The 19,340-nt window shown below is 43.4% G+C and overlaps 1 protein-coding gene across 1 annotated transcript in view; it reads left to right on the top strand.

Annotated features, from left to right (window-relative positions):
- Positions 1–13,479: 13,479 nt before the first annotated feature.
- The window catches only part of PKHD1 (PKHD1 ciliary IPT domain containing fibrocystin/polyductin), a 240,386-nt gene continuing 234,525 nt past the window's right edge, over positions 13,480–19,340 (top strand). Inside the window, exons 1-5 of the mRNA XM_059469299.1 lie at positions 13,480–13,622; positions 14,200–14,306; positions 15,341–15,418; positions 16,319–16,463; positions 18,162–18,261. Coding sequence (XP_059325282.1) covers positions 14,246–14,306; positions 15,341–15,418; positions 16,319–16,463; positions 18,162–18,261 — 384 coding nt within the window. The 5' untranslated portion in view covers positions 13,480–13,622; positions 14,200–14,245. The remainder of the gene's footprint in view (positions 13,623–14,199; positions 14,307–15,340; positions 15,419–16,318; positions 16,464–18,161; positions 18,262–19,340) is intronic.

Here is a 19,340-nt window from a genome sequence, read left to right as displayed (position 1 = left end):
AAGTAGTGTGTTAAATATAGTTTTAGGTTATAACATAATGTTAAAATAGAAACTATGCTATGTAAGATACTTTTTTTTAAAGAAAGGACTCGCAGTGAGATAGCAGCCACAGGACACCTGAATCTTTCAGAGAAAGAGAATTTATTGCTCCATTATCAGAAGAAACAAACTTCTTCCTGCCTTGCTCAGCTCTGAAGATGCCATCAGGATTAAGAGGAAGAAGCTGACACTGACCAGACAGAATCCTGTGTTTGAATGGAATTTATGCATTATGTATGAGGTGTATGAATATGCAACAGGCTGTTGTTTTTAAGGATTAATCCTCTGTTAACGTGGGTCCTTTTTGGGCTTATTTTGCCCAGAAAAGGTACCCGGACGTCCATAACTCTTTGTTTTTATTGTCTTATATTGTCCTAATCCAAATGGTCCAAATTATTATTACTCTGATTATATTGTTATTTTTATAACCATTTTATTACTATCAAATTTTTAAAATTTTAAAAACAAGTAATTGGCGTTTTTCACAAGCAGTGTTATCTTTTGATGGCCAGAGGAGGAGGAGGGAGCTGGGTTTGGAGCTGGTCCAAAATCCTGGTGGGTTCTTTGCTTAGAAGTGGTCAGAGCTGCTCTTTGGTGAGTGCTGGGGTCAGACAGCAGGGGCTGAGCCCAAGCAGTTCCATGAGCCACAACCAGTACAGCCTGAAGTAAGGATCCTCCCAACCCTGGTGTTGTTAAAAGTGTGCCTTTTTGCCTCTTCTCCATCAGATATTTTAAAAAAATAGTGTCCCCTGGGAGACTGGAAATGAATCAATTGGTGTGGGTAAAAGTTTGCAGAGAATTTTTGGTTGGTAAATAATATTAATCACAGAATCACAGACTGCTAGAATAGTTTGAGTTGAAATGAACCTTAAAGATCATCTTATTCCACCCACCTTCCACTAGATCATATTAATCAAAACCTTATCCAATCTGGCCTTGAACACTTACCCTTTTTTTCCCTTATGTTGAAATTTGAAAACATCTTCAGCTTTCTCAGAGTTGAAGAAGGAAATTGCAAGCAAACCTGTCATTCTGCTCATTACCAGTTTCCTATGACACATGAACCAAAATGCCCTCTAAAATTATTCACCATTTCCCCCCCATCTTCTGTCAAAATCTCAGTGCTAAGTGTAATCTTGCTTCCTAAGGGAGAAATACTTTTGAAACATTCTCAGCATTTTTTTGGAAGGGAAAATTTTGAATTTTTGTGTTAAGATCAGAGTGACCGTACAACCCTGCAATCACTCAGAGAAGTTTGAATGCTCACCTAAAATGAATCATTAAGATGGGGTCAAAAGGCAGGGAGCAGGATCTGTGGTGAAAGTTGGGCTGTAATGGGATTATTTGAGAGAGCAATGAACAAAAGTTAAGGAAACAGGCCCAGGCAATGCTGCTGGGTGCAGGAACTCCACCATCCTCACTGCAGGAACACCCTCAGCATGGTTTTGGCTGAGATGATTTCTCTCTCCCATCCTTTTCTAAGCACAGTTCAGGAGTTTACATTGGATAAGACTCATCCCAACAGGCAGCTGCATGCAGCAATCCTGTTTTGGAGGTTGAAAGGCTTCAATAATTCCAGTGTGGGCCATCTGGCCTCACTGCCAGCTGTGCCAGTCATATTGAATTTACTATTTCAGATGCAGGGCAAAGTGTGATTTAAAAAAAAAATTGCTGTGCCATAAACTTCTTCCAAGATCTTGGGCACATCATCCCCTGCCTCAGTTTCCCAATCATAAACAACATTTAGAGAGTGTTGCCCTCTCCCAGGGTGGGATGAAGACCCAAGAGACCCTCTGGGGCACTCAGTTATCCCATTAATTCTGGGCTGTGAGGCTGGTGAGGTCCTGGTACAGCTTTCCCAGAGAGTCTGTGGCTGCTCCATCCCTGCAAGTGTCCCAGGCAAACTGAGGCTGACAGAGGGGTTTGGTGTCACTGGAATGTGCTGGTGCTTGCAGGCAGTGCCAGGTTTCACAGGGATGTGGGGATGGCAGCTGGGAACAAACTGGGCATGTGGAAGCTGTAAAAAATGGACCTTTTCTGTTTGGAGCCACTGATACACCTTGTAAGGATATTGAGAGCAGCAGTTTGGCTCAGGGACCTCACATGATCCCATGCAGGCATGAGATGAACTCTGTATTTCCTATAAGGTATTGCCCCATTCCTTAAGGAAAGAAAGGAGGCTGTGCCTCAAAAACCATGACCTTGGCCCATGGAACACATTTGTGAAAATTTCAGTACAGAATAGATAGTCCTTATTTTATTTTATAAATGATATTATATTATATTATATTATATTTTCTACTTGTCTGAAAAATAGCAACAACAAAAAAAGTTGAATGTGCTGAATTAATATTTTCTTTTAATCCCAGTTAATTACCTGGGCATAAACTGCATAAATTACACAATCTACATTTGCTTCATTTTTAGTTTATTTTTATTCATTACTTTCAATTTCATTGGGATGTAGATAAACCCAGCCCTGTACAGAGCTCCATGCTGATTGTCATCCATAAAATTGTGGATAGGCTGCTTAACTATAAACTTACTATAGGAAGGAATTTCTGTACTTTCTCTACTTTGGGTATTTCATTGCCCAGAGAAGCTGTGGGTGCCCCTGGATCCCTGGAAGTGTCCAAGGCCAGGCTGGACAGGGCTTGGAGCAAGCTGGGATAGTGGAATTTGTCCCTGCCCATAGCAGGGGTGGAATGAGTTGGGTTTTGTCACCATTGGTATAAAGTCCCTGTTAGAGTGAGGCAGAGAGGAATTATATTCAGACACTTCAATTTCATCTTTTCCAGATTATTCAATTCAAGTAAGAAGATTGATTTTTGTTTCTATACATTCCCCAGAGGCTCACAAAGAGGATGGAGGGGAACAGATCCCTCTGCCCCTCTGGCTGTGCCTTCATCCCCAGTGCCTGGGTAAAAGTGGCCAGGAACAAGGCAAGTGGTGGTGCCTCACACCTGCTTGCATATTTGTGGGGGTGGAAAAGAGCAGATGTCCAGAGCTGCCACTTCTGGGAGTCCTGCAGGAATGTGGGGCCTGTGACAGCTGACTGAGCTGGAGGGGCTTTGGATGGGGCTGGGAGGGGGTTTTGGTGCCTGCTCATGGCCTGGCAGAGCTGGTGATGGGGAAGGGAGGCAGAAAGTTGGTGTAGACTCTGTAATGAAAAGGTTGTTTGAACCTGGAATATTTATGTCCTGAAAGTGGAAATTGATTGCTCTTCCCTTGGGAGACACCCAGTCTTGAAGTCGGTGCTGGATTTTGGGTGTATTTTCTGGGTTGGGTGATGGGAAGGTCGGGTTGTCAAACTCTTCAGCCTTGGGCTGATACAGAGAAAGCCAACAGCTACCATCAGTCCAATCCCTTGGAGTTCCATTCCAGCCATAACTGGGGCACAGCAAGGGTGGTAGGACACAACCATCTCAAGAAAAAAAGTGAGAATTAGCCTGGTTTGCACCCAATATTCAACAAATCTTAAAATGTCCCCTGAACCTTTGCATTTTCTGAAATGGCCATTGTTGAGTTTATTTATATATTGAATTTGTTTATTTATATATTGAATTTATTTATTTATTACCTTTGCAAATTCATTGTCTGAGGGTCCAGCATGTCACTGATCTCACGTTACTCCTGCTGTTATCATTACTGATAGATAAGAAGTGAATTTCCCAGAGCCCACTAAGCATGGAACAGAGCTGGGAAGCGAACCTCTCTTCCAGGTATTCCATCTTTTAAGGACACTCAGTCTCAAATATGGAGTTCCAGCTTGTGGCTATCCTAATTTATTCGTGTTAGAATAGGAACAGAATTCCTGCCTTTTCCTCTGTACAGGGGTGTATTTCCATGGCAGGGGGATTGGAAGTAGATGAACTTTAAGGTCACTTCCAACTTCAACCATTCTGTGATCCTTTGACAGCTCCATCTGCCTTCAAGGCAGAAAAAAAGATCCTGAAGAATGATTGGTGAGTTCTGACATGTATTTAGACAGGATAAAAAAAAGGGATGCCTTAGGGTAGAGTTTCAATCTCATCCCACTGGTGTTTTCACAATTAAGCAGCTTAAGGAAGATCTCCTCAAGGTCCAAGTCCATGTCAGGCTTTTGGAAAACAGCCTGCAGATATTCACACACTGCATGCATCACCAGGTGCAGATTTGTCTTTCTGAAGTTGGGATGTGAAACTTATTGTCCCTGGCTGCCAGAGGATGGAAAAATCCTTCCTGCAGTTTCCAGGTAACATCAAGGCTTTTTCCAGCACTGATGAGAAGTTTCTTCACTATTTTCCTCTCCTTCCTCCCCATCCTTACAGCTACAAAACAGCAAGAGTTCCTCAGGATGCTCTTGGGATCACAGCAGAGCTGAGCAGACCCTGAACCCAAAATCCCACCCTGCAATCCCCCTGGGCAGGCAATCACCCAATTAACACCTTGCAGTGAGAACCCTTGAGCGCTAATTGAGCTGGATTTATGGACAGGGGGAGTTCAAATGAGGGCAGTGCCAAACTTTGTGTGCCTTAAATAAATTGAGTCCCCACTGCCAGGTCAGTGATTTGGAGCCCTTTCAGATGCCCTTTGCTGTCCCTCCACGCAGGAGCTGCAAGCATCCTCTCTTGTGCCCAGCTGTTGCCCTTGAGGTTTACACAGCTGCCGTGGGGAATGGGGGTGCAGCCTCCCCAGAGCCTCAGAGCCACAGCAGGGTCAGAGGTTGCCACGTTTGGGCTCACAGAGGAACAGGTGGGCACAGGGCTGGCATTTGGAACACTGGCACTTTTATTTTTAATGGCCCTCCCTCCCCCCCTGCACACACGGTGCTGGAAATGACTATGAAATGCATCTGGCTGGGCTGAACAGGCATCCTGCCCTTAGATAAGGGAATAATCTTGGGTTTGGGGGTTGAATAGTCATTCAACTCACATTTTAATGCATGCAAACCCGTTCTGAATTAAAGCATTAATTTAGACTTAAAATGTATGGAGCAGGTTCTGATCAAGGCTTCCTTCCTCATCCCACCCATGGGCTCTTTTTCTCTCTACTTCTGTTTTTCTCTTCATTGCTGGGTTGATGGGTCTGTGCAGCATCAGGCAGAAGGATATGTCAATTAGAGGTGTAATAATTACCAATTATTCAGATCACTGTCAGTACTGAAAAGCTGGGGTGAAAAAATTCTGCTGTGGTTCAACTCAAGTGGTTTTTTAAGACTGGGTGGGAAGTGACTTCTTGCTGGATTCAGGTAAAGAAGGTATCAGGAAAAGATAGGGTAGTGGGAAAGAAGTTGTTTTGAGTGAGAAAATAAATTAATACTCAGAGCACTAATAATGAATAGAAGATGTGCTGGGCAGTGATCAACCTGTCTGGGGCTCCCAACAACCCTGAAACATCCCTTACACTTTCACTGAGGAGAAAAGTGATAGAAACTCACCACATTTATCTCAAACTGGTGCTGCCTGTGGCAAGGGGTTTGGAACTAGGTGATTTTTCAGGTCCCTTCCAACCCAAACCATTCTGTGATTCTCTGATTGCTTTCTCCTGGAGTGACAGGTTTGGTGTTCATCCGCCTGACTTCCATGAATTTTTGGTTTTTACTCCTGAGGGGATAATATCTCTGGGATGTGACTCCCTGAGCAGTGAGTCCACCTTGACAGGGTCCACCTGGGAGTTTGCTGCGTGTGACACCAGATTAACAAAGTTTGGGCAGAGAGAAGCCATTAATGCTCTGCTTGAGCCCTCTGTGTGATGGCAGGCTGTGGAGCTGCACACCAGGCCAACGAGACCAAATCCCACCCCAGGGATTTGACAATTGTAAAAGATCTCATATCCAGTGTCTGGCTTTGCACAGCTGGGATCATTGTAAGTTGTTCTTTTGCACTTTTTTCTTTCCTTTTTTTTTTCTTTTTTAAATCAGGACTGTGGCACTTTTTTAACCAATTGGCTTCTTCTTACATAGAAGTAAATTGGTTAAGAAAAGAAGAAAAAAGAAAAAAGAAAAAAGAAAAAAGAAAAAAGAAAAAAGAAAAAAGAAAAAAGAAAAAAGAAAAAAGAAAAAAGAAAAAAGAAAAAAGAAAAAAGTGTCATTTGAGTGCAGCCCTGAGGAATACAGTGGCAAGCCATCCCCTCTGCTGGAGGTGAAGCAAAGCCCAGGAGCAGCCTGCTGCAGGGTTCTTTCCTTTCATGTGACTAATACACACAAATCCCCCCTCCCTGGGGGCTGGGGGATCACTGACAGCAGGGACAGGCTGTGAGAAAGGGGTGAGGGCAGCCAAACTGTGCTCTCCTTTCATTCACCAGGGTCAGCTGTCCCACCTGTTCCTCCTGCTTAGGCATGGGGAGCAGGGATGGATGGAGGGGATGGGGCAGTGGCAGCACTCACGGTGAAAACTCCTCAAAGGGAAGGAATTCAGTTTTTAAATGAGAAGAAAGTGGGAATTTGCTACAGAGGTGGAAGGAGAGAGGCTGCAGGGCACAGCAGGGCTGGCATTTGCCTGAATCACTTCTCTGAGAACTGGGGAGCAGGCCAAGAACAAGTTCCCTAATGAAAGACTAATGATGGATGAAGCTCAGTAGGTGCTGGGTTGCAGTTTGATCCCGAAACCCAATCCTCCACCAGCTGTTTGTTTAAGCAAATGCTGAGGTTCACTCCACAGCAGCGCCTGCCCAGGCTTCCCCAAGAGATTTCTTCTGCCCAAATGACACCTCTTGGTTTTGTCCTTCTCTCCAGGATCCAATCTGTGCAGGTTTCCTTTGGGATGTTATCACCTATCTTGCAAAACATGCAGCAGGCATTTTTTCCCACAGGCACTTGGGATTTTGTCCCTTTCCTCCTGTTTAAAGTGAAAGCTGCTTTAGGGTTGGACACTCCCTGGTGCGGTGTGGCTCCAGAGTGCCCAGCACAGCAGAGCTGGAGCCTTTTTTGGGTGACAAAAAGCCCCGTAACACTGAGACTGAAGGAGTGATGGTCCATCACACCTATGGGAAGTGTGGATGCATCTGTGAGCAGCCCAGCAGAGGAAAATCTCTGGGAAGAACTCAACACAAGAAGTTTTTCACAGTGCAGAAGCAGCTTGTGCTTTACTTGAAATTGCTTTTTTTTCTCCTTTGTGACTGTTTCTTTTTTTTCTTTTAGGAGGATTTTTGTACCTGGCAGGTGCTGGGGGTGTTTAGTCTGGAGAAAAGGTGGCTCAGGGGGACCTTATTGCTCCCTACACCTGAAAGGAGGGGGTAGCCAGTTTGGGTTTGGTCTTTTCTCCCAGGTATCAAGTGTTAAGACAAGGAGAAATGATCTTAAGTGGTGCCTGATTGGATATCAGGGAAAATTTCTTCACTGAAAAAGTGGCTACCCAGAGAAGTGGTGGAGTCACCATCCCTGGAAGCATTCAAAAAGTTTTAGTATATAATTTTCTTTTAATATAACATATATTGTAAAATAATATCTTAAAAATTAAATAATAGAAAATATATAATAATATATAATATATATTATAATACATATCATATCATATAATATCATATCATATCATATCATATCATATCATATATCTAATATCTAATATATAATATATGCACTATACTCTACTCTACTCTACTATTATATTATATTAATTATATTATATTAATTATATTATATTATATTATATTATATTATATTATATTATATTATATTATATTATATTATATTATATTATATACATAATAGGTATATAATATTAAATTATTTAGTATATTTTATACTATATAATATACAAATATACAATAATATTAAATATAAAATAATAAATCAGCCTTCTGAAACATAGAGTCAAGATTCTCATCTCTCCCCTCACCCTGGGACCCCTGCAAACACCACCACACATCCCCAGGGTCCAGCATCTGCCAGGGGCAGGAGGCTGAGGGGACCCCACATCCCCTCTGTGTCCCACAGGAGATGTGAGCACAAACACACCCAACCTTGAAACCAAAGAAGCCTCAAACCTGTCATTAAAGCAGCTGCACCAGCAATAAATTTAGAATTTAAAGAAGTTCAGTGCCTGTTTAAATGCAGCAAAAGTAGCTATGGGAACAAGCTCAACAGAGTTTTTATCTTGCTGAAAAGTGACCTCGTAAAGATGTGGAAGACTCCTGGAAGCACCAGCATTTTTCCTCTCACAGGAAAGAGTTGAATCTCTTAAAAATCAGGTAGAAAAGTGAGCTGGGTAAGTCAGGCAGTTCATTTACAGGCTGCAAATATAAGTAGAAGTAGTGGTAATAAAAGGTTTTAAAATCTCAAAATCCTAATAATGTGAATATTAAAAATATTCACATTAAGATTTTAAAGGAACAATAAAAAGGGGAGAAAAAGCCTGAACGCTGTTCCTACTAGGAGACATTTTCAATTTCCCATCCCTGGAAGTGTTCAGGGTCAGGCTGGATAGAGCTGAGAGGTAATGGAAGATGTCCCTGCCCATGGTAGGGGGCTGGATCTAGGTTATCTTTAGGATCCCTTTCATCCCAAATCATTCTGTGACTCTAGGATTCTTGGCCAGGGGCTCTTTCTTCTGATTTGGGATTGATCATGAACAAGCTGTATTGGCTTTCTCCTACTCAGATCCCTGTTTAGCACTACTGCCCTGCCTCAGCTCACCTCCCCATGGACAGTAGCCTCACCCAACTGGATTCTGAGGGTCAGCAGGAGGAAGACTGGGATTCAAAGGGAAATTTGATCAGAGAAAGTTTTCCAAACCCCCTAGGTTCCTTTGGAAATCCCAGCTCAGCACCCTGCCTGCCGGTGTCTAACGAGCCTCCCAGGAAAAAAAGACATCAAACCCCAGGATTTATTATTAATCAGCCCAGCTTCTTAACACCTTCTCTGTGACCTTGGTTGCTAGGAAGTTGGTGTCAATACAGGAAAAGTGAAGTATTAATAGAAAGAAAGAGCAGCTGTAAGACCTCAGCACAGAGCAGCATGGCCAGTGGAAGTCTTCCAGGCTGCTGGTAACCCAGTCTTCTAGGAGAGGGGTAGTGATTTCACACTGAAAGATAGCAGATTTAAATTAATTATGAGGAGGGAATTCTTCCTTGTGAGGGTGGTGAGGCCCTGGCACAGGGTGCCCAGAGAAGCTGTGGCTGCCCCTGGATCCCTGGAAGTGTCCAAGGCCAGGCTGGACAGGGCTTGGAGCAACCTGGGATAGTGGAAGGTGTCCCTGCCCTTGGCAAGCGGTGGAATGAGATGAGCTTTAAAGTCCCCTCCAACCTGAACCATTCTGTGATCCTATGGTAATGCCAAGCTGGAAAGCAGAGATCTCTCCCTGTGTCTGGAAAGCAGGGATCACAGCCCTGGGGCAGAACTGTCACTAAGCTCAAGCAGTTTTAAGCTCTTTTTCTTTACTGTGTGTCCAGCATGGCACACCTTGCATTGCAGGGGAAGCTGCTTATCCAAAGATAAATCCAGAGAAACACAATGCTGCTGGCCCCCAAGTGGCATCAGTTCCCTAGAAACCTGATCTAGGGAGTGACAGCCCTGCCCAGGACAGGAGGCTGATATAGATGAACTTTTTGGTCCCTCCCAACCCAAACCATTCTGTGATTTTATGATTCTATCATTTTACGCTCCAACAATGAGCTCTATCAGTCTGGCTTTCCCCTGGGATGCATTTTTCTCTCTTTACAAGGGTAAATGCAGGAACTGTGCATTTCCACCTCATTTCCTCGTGCCAAGGCCTGACTTTGGCAAGCAGGAGGCCGGGAAGGCCGCTGCCCTTGCTGTGGGGTGGCGGATACATCAGCAGGGCTGGGAGGGAGGAGGGGATTGCAGTGGTTGCAGACAGAATTGCTAAACCTCTCCTTATCCCACATTATCCCCCCCTCAGCTGTCCCTCTGGGAGGTGCCATGTGGTGTCCAACAATTGCCATGCTCCTGTCGCGAGGTGGCTGCTGTGAGACGAAGGGGGGAGCATGAAGGGACCCCCTCATCTGGATCCTTCAAGGCTTCTCCATCCCAGAAATGCTCCAAGTCCTGAAGAAACAGAGTCTTTCCGTGCTGCTGCCTCTGAAAAAGGCCCCATGGGCAGTGTCATCCCTGCCTTACACACCAGTGACACTGTTTAGCCCAAATCACGCTCTGGTAAGCACAAGAGCTGGGAAAAAATCCCACATCTCCTCTTCCTGTGCTGCCTGCTTGAACCTGGGCTTTTCCTCAAGCACAAGGAACTAACACAAAACACTCCTGGACCTGTGTCAGGCAGAGCAGTGGCAGCCCGGCCTCTCCTGGGTTGTATTTCAAGTGTCAGACAGGTCTGTGATGGCTCCATGCTTCCATCTAGTGACAAAAAGCCACTGCTCACACTTCCTGCTTGGCTCTGCCTCCTTTCTGGGTCACTGCAGGAGTATTTCTCACATTCTGGATGCTGGGCCTGTCCATAGGGCTATTTCCATTTATTTACTTAAAGTCTAAACCCTTAAATGAGTAACTCCAAAGAAAACCAGGGGTGAGGTTTTTGAGCAGAACTGTCCTTTGGCAGGAAAAATGTGGCTTGCACATACCATACAAACATGCACTTGCTCATCAAAATGTGCTGGTTTCTTTTTTAGTGGGTAATGTCCCTAAAAACAGGCATCAGCCTGTGGTGACAAAGTATTTACATATCCTATAGCAAGTATTTTCTATCCTATAGCAAGGCTCCTCTGTGACTTGGTCATTCCTCTCCTGATCTGGTTATTAAGAAAAATGTTTTTCATAGAATCATAGAATCAAAGAATGGTTTAGGTTGGAAGGGACTTTAAAGCTCATCCAGTTCCACCCCCTGCCATGGGCAGGGACGCCTTCCATTATCCCTGGTTCTCCCAGCCCTGTCCAACCTGGCCTTGGACACTTCCAGGGATCCAGGGGCAGCTTCTCTGGGCACCCTGTGCCAGGGCCTCACCACCCCCACAGAGAAATCTTCTTTCTAATATCCCATCTAACCCTGCCCTCTGTCATTTTAAATCCTTCCCCCTTGTCCTGTCCCTCAAGGCCCTTGTAAATGGTGTCTGTCCATCTTTTTTGTAGGCTCCCTGCAGGTACTGGATAGATGCAATTAGGTCACCCCAAAACCTTCTATTTTTGAAGTTGAATTCTCCCAATTATCTCAGCCTTTTCTAGCAGGAGAGTTGCTCCATCCCTTCAATCATCTTTGTGGCTTCCTCCAGACTTGCCCTTTCCCTCTTTTCAAGTTCCATCTCCTTTATGGGTAGGGCTCTCTGTGCATTGTTTTTCTTAATCTGTGGCTTTCTGCAAAGAATAAACTCCTCATCCGAGCCAAATCCTGTCGGAACCCAGGATATTCCTCTGGCTGCTGTGAAGGACTCGAGACCTTGATAGGGGGCTCAGAGACCTTGGCACAGAGTCAAAGACACCTGTGCCTTCGATTTTAACCCATGGAAACAATTACCAGCTTTGTGTGAGGAGTTACAAGCCACAACAGTTTGAATAGAATGTTAGTGAATTTATCACATGGTGAAAATGTATAATTTTGGGGTTTTTAGAATGGGGGTTCAGGAGGTAAGATGGAGGGATCTGGGCATGTCCAGTCTTTCTCCTTCTTGGCCTCCATCTTCTGCTGTGATGGTGGCACTTTTAGATTGGTTTAGAGACAAACTAACATAGGTGATAAGTATTGAAAAATTATTATAAATAAAGTACGCATAGTTTTTAGTAGAAAAAGATAATACTGCCCTGAGGGCAGTCAGTGTGCCTCAACCCAACCTGCTGGACAGACCTCACTGGGTCAGAGAAAGACAATGTATTAGATAAGAGCAAATAAACAATCTTGACAACGAGAGCTGAGGAATTGTCTTCTTCTTTGGTTTTGGGGCTGGGAAAAAGAGACTTTCTAACACCTCGAGGTCACCTCGAACCAGAGACCTCATCAAAATCCTTCTGATCTGCAAACCTTGGACATTTGGTTGAGTTTTTCCTGGATGAAACATTTTCTTAGCATTGGATCACAAAGTGCTGTGGATGCTAATACTAATACTAATAGTTTCTGCTGACTACAACCTAGAGAGTTTGAGTGGCAGAGTGTGTTGGGAGCAGCAATAAACCATAATGGCCCTGATCAGCCTCACCTGGGACCACACTCCCCAGCCTGGCTGTGGTTCCAGAGCATGATTTAACCTCATCTGTGGCCCTGTGCTCCCTCCCTGAGCTGTGCTGTGGAAATACTGCTCTGTAATCCTCCTCTGGTCCTGTATTTTATCAGGATCATGGGCTTGTGTTGTAGCTGAGCACCCTGTCCTGTCTCCTCTTTTTTCTGAAGGGGTTTCCTGAAGGGACCTTGTACCTGGTCCATCCCTTTATTTGGGGTTGTGAGTGGACCCTGTTATCAGCATCTCTTTTGTTTCCTGGGTTCAAGTTGTTATCCTTGAACAGCCTCTACTTGAAGCAATAGTTTTTTGTTTGAGAATTCCCTCGAGTTTACTCTTCCTTCTGACCACATTTCCAGTGTAATTCTGCTAATGAGTAAACTGAGTGTAGATCACTGGTGGGGTTAACTTACATGAGGTTCCTGTAACCATTGGCTGAGACACTGGGTCTTGGCCTAAGAATAAACCAAGCAGGACTGGTTCCACTGCTGGGCAGAGCTCCAGAGCTCCCCTGAGGGTTGATTGCCCGTGACTTTGTGCCACTGAGTGTCTGAATTGAGGCTGAGCAAGCCTGTTCCACCTCCCTGTGGGGCTGAGGTGAGAGCACGAGCACATTCTGCTGCTGTTTGGTGTGTGGTAACTCATTAAACCTCAGTTATGCTGCAGGGGTCTGGGAACTTCCTGCACATTTCAGTGGAAACTTCCATGAAGGTTTTCATACCAGGGCAGGGGCTCAGCAACCTTTGAGGGATTCCATCAAAATCCATCTGGGCTTCAGAGAGAGGAGGGCAGAGGTGGGAGTAGAGATGTTATTCAGTGTCTGGGGGAGGCTGGATTGCATCTTCCCAGGAGCCAAGGCTCTCCAGGGTGTGAATGATAACACTGAGAAAGTACACTGCCCTCTTTTCCACAGGCAAAAAGACCTGCAGGGTTAAAGCTACTTGAGAAGTGATAAGGGATCTAAACGTCCTTTGAGCAGAATTCCCAGCAGATGATGCTGTTTGGAATACCATGGAAAAATTAAATTAATAATATGTAAGGGAACCTTGAAGTCCATTTGCTGTGAAAGTCAGTCTCAGATTGAATATCAACATATCAAGAAGCAGTTGTCATGTTGTAGGAGAGAAAAAAAGAGGATAAAATGGATTAATTGTCCTCCTGTTGGAGGACCTAACCATATGCCAATGGAAGAATGATCCCAGTTTATTTTTGTTATTGTCATTAAAGTCTTGGAACAAAAGAGTTAATAGCAACAAGTAGCTTAGGTTAATGATTAAGCACCCTCAGTGGACAGCTCTGACCTGTCTGTGACAGGATTTGAGCCTTTTGGGAAGCTTGTCTGGTGGGTTTCAGCACTGGGCAGAGTGACTGACACAACCCCAGCCTGAAACCTGTGACAGAGCTGGTGCCAAAGGGTTGGAGCTCTTGTGCTGCTATCAGAGCCCATGCACTTCACATCAGAGCAATGGAGGAAGAACAAATTGAATAAGGTAAGTAAAGCCAGAATGACTCCTAAAAATAATAACAAAATTAAATCCAAATTATATTTTCTGCACTTGCATTGAAATGCAGCATTCACTTGTGCTGGACTCTGCCCCGTACACTTTGCAGTGTGTTAAAATGAGCAAGAAATAGAAAGTGGTTACGGTGGGTCCTGTGGTCCATAAGCAGTAGAAACCAGGTTGGATGGGGCTTGGAATAGCCTGGTCTGATGGAAGGTGTCCATGCCCATGGCAGGAGGTTGGAACTGGGTCATCTTTAAGGTCTGTTCCCACTAAAACCATTTTGTGATTTAGAAATGAGGCCAAATTAATGCACCCATGATTTTTCCATACCGCGGGTGAGGGCAGGAGAAGTTGTCAGTCTGTCCTTAAATGTTAGACCAGCACCTGACATGGACTTTATAAAGGAAATGTGTGATATCTCTGGCTAGGACAGCAAGTAAGACCTGGTCTGCAAGAACTCAAATGTTTAAATTCTTAAATTATTAGAAGAGTTCACAGCTATTGCTCCCACAGGTTTGCAGTGAAAAGAAAGAATACAGATTTTTTTTTTTTTTTTTTTAAGTTACAGGGAAGGTCCTGGAGCCAGACTCTTGTGAATTCCTCATCCAATGTTCAAGATGAACCTTTGGAGAACTTTCCTGCTGAGTGCTGGGCTGATATTCTTGGCAGGTGGGTGATGGAGAGGTGTTGTCTCCAACCACACCTGCAAAATCCAATGGGAATTAGACACAGACTGCCTGTGAGTAGTGGAGAAGAATGTCTAAAAGTTGTTGAAAACTATGGGATATTGACTGTAGCACATTGGACATTGTCCACCATTATTATTGTTTTTCCATGGCATTGTTTCCATTGCCATAGAGGAGATTTCTGGATTAATTTTAATTCTCTGTGTTCATATAATACCTATTTTTTTGTTTACTTGATGATAAATATGTCACTCTCTGCATGTTGATATTAAGGGTTCATGATGAAAAAGTGTCCAATATTTGGCTCTGGTGATCCATACTGATGTTTGATCAGATGGCATCCAAATATAGCTAAGAAGTTGGAAATCTCGTAAAATGTTAATAAGGAAAGTGAATATCACCATGAAATCACTTCTGGAAAATTCTGGTCAGTGGCTGCATAAAAGAAAACCTGATTCATCTCTCAGCTTCAGAGAATGAGGGTACCCAAAATAAATCCTAAATTATCTAAAGAATTTGGTGTCTTTATGAAAAGCATGGCATAGCAGGTTATAGGTGATTAACATCATGAAGCAGGAGTTCTTTTCCAGGCATGAATGAGTCTCCTAAGGACTTCAGAAGGAAACAGCTGGACAGGCTGTCTGGGAGCCAGAATAGGATATATTCTGTAGGCACCCTTAATTTTTGGGTGCCTAAATAAATAATCTTTGAGAGATGAAGGAATAAAAATGATGTTTACCATCTTTAATTCTTGGGGATGGCAGGAGGCTCAGGCTGTACCTTGGTTCACCAAGCCCTAAAGGCATCAACACCTCCCTGAGGGGAGCTGTAAATAGGGGACAGTGGTGGGGGGAAAAGGATGGGAAACATGATTAATTTGGATGGTTGAGAAAGAAGAATGGGATGAAGGGTGGGATCACAGGAAGGCAGCTCTCAGGTGACTGTGTCTCATCCTGAATAAGGTTTTTTAGATATTTGCATTTCCCTTCAGCCTGATGGAGCTGGTTTGTTTTGCAGGGACAGCCTCAGGATCCCTTGTCAAGCCCCAGGAGGGGAGCATTGCTGGGGGAACATGGATTACCATCACCCTGGATGGTGAGCTTTAAACTGAGGAATTATGCGTTGAAATAGAATCACATAAAGTATTGAAAGGGATCTTTAAAATAATCTTATTCCACCCCAGTGCCATGGGCAGGGACACCTTCCATCAACCTAAGTTGCTCCAAGCCCTGTCCAACCTGATCTTGAACACTTCCAGGGATGCCAAAATAACAGATAATCAGCTCCCTTCTGAGGTTTGTGGTTGGAGTGACAAACCCTACCCAACAGAGGCTATAACACTCATAGCATGAAATCAGCTTGAGATGATGACTTTATAAACTATTCCTGAAGGTTTATTTCTAAGCAACAGAAATCAAAATATTTACTTTATTTTTTTTCAGACGTAGGGCTAGAAATTTCTTCCCTGCTGCTGCCCTTTTATTGAAGAAAAGCTAAAAATCTGCCCTCTTCATATGTCCTGTAATGCTGGAGCATTTTAAAACTCTTATGATGAACATGAGATCTGAGTAAAAATTTCAGAAAATTGTATGTCATGTCCATTCTGGCCCCAAACCAACTGTACAAAGCTGGGTCTGATTTTGCACAGTGATGAATATTTATTCATTGTGAAGAGAGTTGGTTTCTAGATCAGCTGTGCATGGTCATTAGCTGGCACAGGCTGCCCAGTGCAAGGGTAGAGTCACCAGGGGGATTTAAAAATGCGTGGAAATGCACTTGGGGATGTGGTTTTTACCCTTCCAATCCTCTCCCCATGCCCTTGGGGGGAAAATGAGTGAGTGGCTGTGTGGGGCTGAAACATGGTTTTAAAAAGCCTGATCAAGAACTCCAAGCACTATTCCTGGAGAATCTGAGTTGTATCTCCAAAAATGCTCGTTGTGTGACTGGGAGTGATTCTGTCCTCACAGAGCTCTTCTGTTTGATTTTATTGCTTAGGCTCAGCATCCCACCAGGTAGAATCTATCTCTCCAGCCAGTGCATCCCAGCTGGAGGTGTCCCTGGTGCACCCAGACCTGCCCAGGCTGCCGTGTGATGTCTCTCCTCTGTATTTGGACTTGCCCTCCATAAGGTGCAGAACAAGGTATGATTATGATCCATAGTTACACTGTGGGTGAGACCTTGCCCTTTGTCAGACAGGATCCTCATTTTCCTTCGGTGTCTGCACAGGAAGTTTGGGAGTTGAAAGAATTCCTATGGTGTTGGAATCTGAAATGTAGGGAATTCTCAGAACTTTGGGCCTGTAAGGCAAAGTTTAGAATTAGGATTTGATCTGGGGCTTTGGATAAGGCTTCCAAATTTAGTTATTAGAAGTGAGAATGTGGATTTATAGTTTAAAACAGAGGTTGGTTAAGTTAAAGCAAAGGAAAATTTAGAGTTTTAGAGTATAGTACTATATACTATATATTACTACATACAGAATATACAGTACATATATATATCTATATATACACTATATAGTATATATAGTATGTATAGTTTATATATACTATATATACACTATATATTATATATATGTAGAATGTGTATATATACTGTATATATACTATAAAGTGTTTATATATATACTATACCGTATATACTGTATAGTGTATATATATACTGTAAATATATTGCATATACTATATAGTGTAGTACTGTAGTACTATATATAGTATAGTATATAGTAATATATATAGTATATTTTTGTGTTATAACATGATTGACTAATAAAACACTGTATTATAAGTTTATAAGACAAAATATTTAAGGATTGGTTTAAAAGTATAAATATCCTTGTTGATAGTGTTTTATTCGTTAATAAATATTTGCTACTAGAGGTCTTGTGACCTTCTGAGCCATGTGGTGAAGATGTGAGTTGAACTTACCTTAGTTGCTTATGTGGAAGATAAGGAAAATAAATCACATTATTTAAAACAACTCAGAAATCCTCAAATTCAAAATTCCTTCACAAATCCTCATGCTGTGGCCTCACTGAGTACCTGCTAACCTGGGTTGATTGATTTTTGTTTTAAATTCATGAAGCACAAGGAGACCTTGAGGGTCACAGTGAGGCTTCTTGGGCAGTCCAGGCTCAGACCTTCAGAGGTTTGTAGACATCCAGCTCTCAGATGCAAAACTCCCAAGGAAATCTTGGAGGAGACTCTACCAGATTTTGGTGTCCTTGACCTGTCCGAGGTGATAGAGAGAGGTTATGAAATAAATATGGTTCCAAGCACCAGCTGGGCAGTTTGAGCTGCCTGTTTTCTATCCTGTCATAGCTTTAACACAGGTGGTTGGCCTGGAAGACTGGGGTGTCTGGAGAGCGACCTAATGGGACTCTTCCATATTTTTCTGCTATGATTTGCCTGGGAGTTAATTCTGGTGGGTGCTGTGCTGGGAAACTGTGTGGAACAAGGATGCAGCATTAATTTATGGACCAGGATCAAGATGCCCTGCAGACCCAGGGATTAATTTTATTACAATGAATAACAATTATTTTCTGTGCATGCCTAATGAGAATGCTTGTGTTTTGCATTACAATAATTTAGGTGGAGTTTCAATGCAGTCCTGTCACCTTCTGCTCTTAACTGTGATTTCTTGCTGTGCTTCCACATTTATTTAAAATTGTTATTTTAAAGTTTGGCTTTATATGTGTGAAGTTTGGGCTGACAGTGTAAAGCTCCTTTGCTCTATGGATGTCTCAGTGGACTTGCTGTGAATGGAGACTCTGTAAAGGACTTGGCATTTTCTAAACACAGTTTGTATAAAAATAATATAATACACATTTTCTTCCACCGAGGTCTTCACCCCAGGAGGGTTTGTACCACGTGGAGGTGATCTTTCAAGGACATGTGATTAACAACCTGACTGAGGTGGAGAAAGAGAACTATTCTTTCAAGGTAATCACCAAGTGCAGAAATGAGGATAAAGAATTCAAGGTATTGAAGGGAGTGAAGCTTGAACATTGTGTCACAGGAAATACATTGAAATGGATGGAATCATGGAATGGTTTGGGTTGGAAGGGACCTCTAAGACCATTCAATTCCCACCCTAAGCTAAAGAAAGATGGGGAGAGACTTTTTGCAAGGGCATATTAGAGACAGAACCAGGAGGGATGGCTTTAAGCTGAAAGACACTGGGTTTAGATTGGAAGTTTGGAAAAACCTCTTTAATGTGAGGCACTGGCAAAGGTTGCCCAGGGAAACTGTGGCTGCTCCATCCCTGGAAGTGCTCCAGGCCAGGTTGTGTGGGGCTTGGGCCACCCTGGGACAGTGGAAGGTGTCCCTGCCCATGGCAGGGATGTGGAACGAGAACATCTTTAAGGTCCCTTCCAACCCAAACCATTCTGGGATTCTGTGATCTCTTACAGAGCAGAATCCTTAACCATGACTGTGTGCTTTGGGATGAGGCCTGGTGTTTTTGACAGTCACATCCCACCTCTGTGCTACGTTTGAGCAAAAAACCCAGCACTTTCAGTAAATTGCACATTAAAACTGAAGAGTCATTGGGCGGTTCAGCTAGCTTGGAGAGCTGATGAAAAATCACCAGGGGATGCTGTTAATGAGGCACATTCCAAGCTAAATAAACCTCGATGTGTCTCTTTGTTTTGGGGCTGGGCCCTGGGAGCTACATGTATTAAAATTAATTTTGCCTCTGCATTAGATTGGAAAAGCTGCTGCAGGCACCAACAAGTCTGAGCAGCTCACAAGACTCTGTCAGCCAGTAACCCCAATTTCATGCTGCTTTTGGCTTCTTTCTCCACATCTTCTGCAGCCTGGAGTATGGTGTGATGGTGCCTTTGCTCTCCAGAAGTGGCCATTGCTGGTGGAAGTTTGTGGCTGCTCATTCATTTTTAACATGACCAGGAGGGAAGGGAAAGGCTGAGTTCTGAAAGGGAATGGGCTTCAAGGAAAGCTTAGGAAAAAAACTGATATATGCAATGGTACCTTTGAATTAATGCAACAAATTAAATTTTTAT

This window comes from Ammospiza nelsoni, chromosome 3 (genome assembly GCF_027579445.1).
Source record: "Ammospiza nelsoni isolate bAmmNel1 chromosome 3, bAmmNel1.pri, whole genome shotgun sequence".
Taxonomy (NCBI): Eukaryota; Metazoa; Chordata; class Aves; order Passeriformes; family Passerellidae; genus Ammospiza; species Ammospiza nelsoni.
This window is presented reverse-complemented; position numbering and strand designations above follow the sequence as displayed.